General features: G+C 43.2%; 1 protein-coding gene across 1 annotated transcript; it reads left to right on the top strand.

Moving 5' to 3' along the window:
• Window positions 1-823: 823 nt before the first annotated feature.
• Window positions 824-2,422, top strand: LOC109471491 (solute carrier family 35 member G1-like). Its single transcript, XM_019770825.1, has one exon. The coding sequence runs from the start codon at window positions 1,137-1,139 to the stop codon at window positions 2,160-2,162; it is 1,026 nt and encodes a 341-aa protein (XP_019626384.1). The 5' UTR covers window positions 824-1,136; the 3' UTR covers window positions 2,163-2,422.
• The last annotated feature ends 871 nt before the right edge of the window (window positions 2,423-3,293 follow it).

The raw sequence follows: 3,293 nt of genomic DNA, 5'->3' as shown, positions 1-3,293 counted from the left end.
CGTTAAGCTTTACTCCCAACGATTTATGAATGTTTCTCATTGATTATGCAAATAAAGTCGTCGTTTTGTAGCATTTCCTAACCGATTATACAAATAAGGTCCTGATTAGCAGAAGTCATGTTAAATGGTGTTTACCTCTAATAAAAAGCTGTAGTGTTTTGAGGCGATTTTTGAACGGGTATGTTTTTTTACGCCAGCCAAATGGATACAGGTTTGTTCCTTCTTTTTCTTTGGGTTTGGGGGTTTGGTGACAAACATTGACGTGTTGATTATTCTCCTCTGGCGATGCCCCAGATTTCCCTTTACTGTTTTGGTGGCAGAACACAGTATTAATGGGCGACCACCGGATTTATGACGCGGGTATAAAAAGTAGTGCGGAACAAACTCTTGAATCCTGGCTAGAACGACTTATGTGAATGGTATCCAATACTCTCGCCACCCAATAAATACAGGCGGCCAAAATATCTGCTTGGAGATTAGCATATAGTGAGCTGAGAAAAGAGTCGTGCTACCGGCTCAACAACTAAACTGCCAACCAATCAGATTTCGACACATCTTGTAATCAGGTCAGGGGACAGGCTTTTGCTAATTACTCAAATCAGATATAAACACGAAGCATTATGTAGTTTTTATGTTATTTAATAAAGCACATAAAAGACAATACTTAGGTAGTTGAAGACCAATGGCAGGACAGATACTCAACAAGTTGCCAAAGGCACTTTGTACTTTTTGTGTTTTCGTAGCTTTGTTCCTCAACAGAACTGTGCATTTCCAATTCCCCCTGAGGCCAGAATCATCTGTCTGGTCTGTGACGGATGAGGATTCGGCATGTGCGCAGTTCAGACAACTCTCTTTCACTACATAACAGTGGAGACGATCTCTTGGACCAGGTAGGAAGATTTTTCCAGTTGGGATCACTCATCCTTTCACTGAATTGTCAGTTCCGGCTTGAGCTCGAGTCGATAGTCTAATGCATTATCGGATGGCATTCCATCTACGTATCTAGCCTGGGCGCTGACAACATTTCCTGTAGCTGGCAAGAAGAATTCTCTTCACACCAATACCGTATCACATCAGTCTTAAGTTAAGCGGAGTTCGTGTAGTTCTCACTTGATGTTCAAAGCTGAAGAAAAACAATGACAGGCAACTCGGCGACAGCAACCTATATCGAGGAGACCACAAACCGAGAAGGCGCCGGTTTTGCACAGACTTGCCTGACACCCGGAGCCGGTGTGCTGTATGCTCTGCTGCACACAGTTCTGGCCGCCACCGCGTCACAGTTTATGGCCCTGGGTAGCCAGGTGGGCATACCTGGGCTGCAGCTGATCTTCCTCATGAAATGTGGGGAGACCCTTGCTGCTTTGCTCTTCCTGCCCTTCTTTAGACCAAAACTGACAACTGAAAACGGACGACAAACTCTACTCCTGGTGCTGTCGACTATTACTGAGAACGCTGGATCTGTCCTCCAGTTTATGTCCTTTGTCTTCGTTGTCCCTGGGATCGCCTTCGGCATCATAAAAGGATCATTGCCTTTGGCCACGGCCTGTATTGGATTTTTGTTCCTGAAGGAAACTGTGGGCGTCGTGGATTGTTTTGGAATCGTTCTCAACGTAGCTGGTGTTGTACTAGTCGCATATGGATTAATTATAGAGAACACTTCGTCCACGCAGCGTCTGACGGCGTCCATTCTCCTTCCCTTGGCAGCAACATTCGGTAGAGCTCCAAGTCTGGTCATCTCACGGTCGCTCATCGGTGTACAGAAGGTCTCCGTTCTAACCGTGCTCTTCTACGCCAACATGACAGGAGCGGTCGTGCTACTCGGACTGACGTACTTGTTTGAGACCCCGATTTGGGCGATGTCGGCACAGACGGTGGGTAATGTTGTCGGGCTGTGCCTGTGTGGCTGCGGCGCGCAATTTGCTACAAACCTGTCACTGAAGACGGAAAAGGCGGGGATCACTGCCACCATAAGGACTTTCACCATACCTCTTGCAGTGCTGTTGGACTACATTCTTCTATCTGAGTTGCCCAGTCCGCTTAAGTCTGGCGGTGTTGTACTCATAATGTTCGGTACCGGTGTAGTGGCGGTGTATACATGGTGGAGACATCGCAAAGAAACTCTTCACAAAAATCTCATGCAGAGCTTGGACTTTGATAAGTAAGGAAAACGTGTTATTGTATAATTTATGGAATATGGTGTACAGGGTACAATGTATGGAAACAATAATTCTCCTAGACTAAATAGAATTATGACATGTGCTAGACTAAATAAAATTATGACATATGGTCACTAGAATTCCACGATCTCATACCTTGCCCAAAAAATGTCGTTAAGCTTTACTCCCGACAATTTATGAATGTTTCTCATGATTATGCAAATAAAGTCGTCGTTTTGTAGCATTTCCTAACCGATTATACAAATAAGGTCCGGATTAGCAGAAGTCCTGTTAAATGGTGTTTACCTCTAATAAAAAGCTGTATACTTAACAGAAATATAGGACAAAGGCGTGTTTTGAGGCGATTTTTGTACGTGTATCTTTTAAGCCAGTCAAATGGATACAGGATTGTTCCTTCTTTTTCTTTGGGGGTTGGTGACAAACATTGACGTGTTGATTATTAACTCGATAACCCTCGTACTATAAACTCCATCTGTTCTTATATTTACAACTGTGTTAAGAAGCGAAAGAAGCAGAGCCTGTACCCATGTAGTTTTACTATGGATATATTTTAGTCTTACATTCTATTTACCATGACCTGTACACGTGCTTAGTTAGCAATGTACAATAAAGGTCTTTCATTCATTCATTCATGCATTATTCTCCTCTAGTCCCAGATTTTCTTTTATTGTTTTGGTGACAGAACACAGTATTAATGGGCGACCACCGGATTCATGACGAGGGTATACAAAGTAGTGCGGAACAAACTCTTGAATCCTGGCTAGAACGACTTATGTGAATGGTATCCAATACTTTTGCCACCCAATAAATACAGGCAGCCAAAATATCTGCTTGGAGATTAGCATATAGTGAGCTGAGAAAAGAGTCGTGCTACCGGGTCAACAACTAAACTGCCAACCAACCAGATTTCGACACATCTTGTCATCAGGTCAGGGGACAGGCTTTTGCTAATTACTCAAATCAGATATAAACACGAAGCATTACTTAGGTAGCCTTTTTATTTATTTAAAGTACACATAAAAGACAATACTTAGGTAGCTGAAGACCAATGGCAGGACAGATACTCAACAAGTTGCCAAAGGACACTTTGTTGTACACTACGAAAACACACAAAGT

Source organism: Branchiostoma belcheri, unplaced genomic scaffold, assembly GCF_001625305.1.
Source record: "Branchiostoma belcheri isolate BF01 breed outbred unplaced genomic scaffold, Haploidv18h27 scaffold25, whole genome shotgun sequence".
Lineage (NCBI taxonomy): Eukaryota > Metazoa > Chordata > Leptocardii > Amphioxiformes > Branchiostomatidae > Branchiostoma > Branchiostoma belcheri.
Note: the sequence above shows the minus strand (reverse complement) of the source record. Positions and strands in the feature narration are given on the sequence as shown.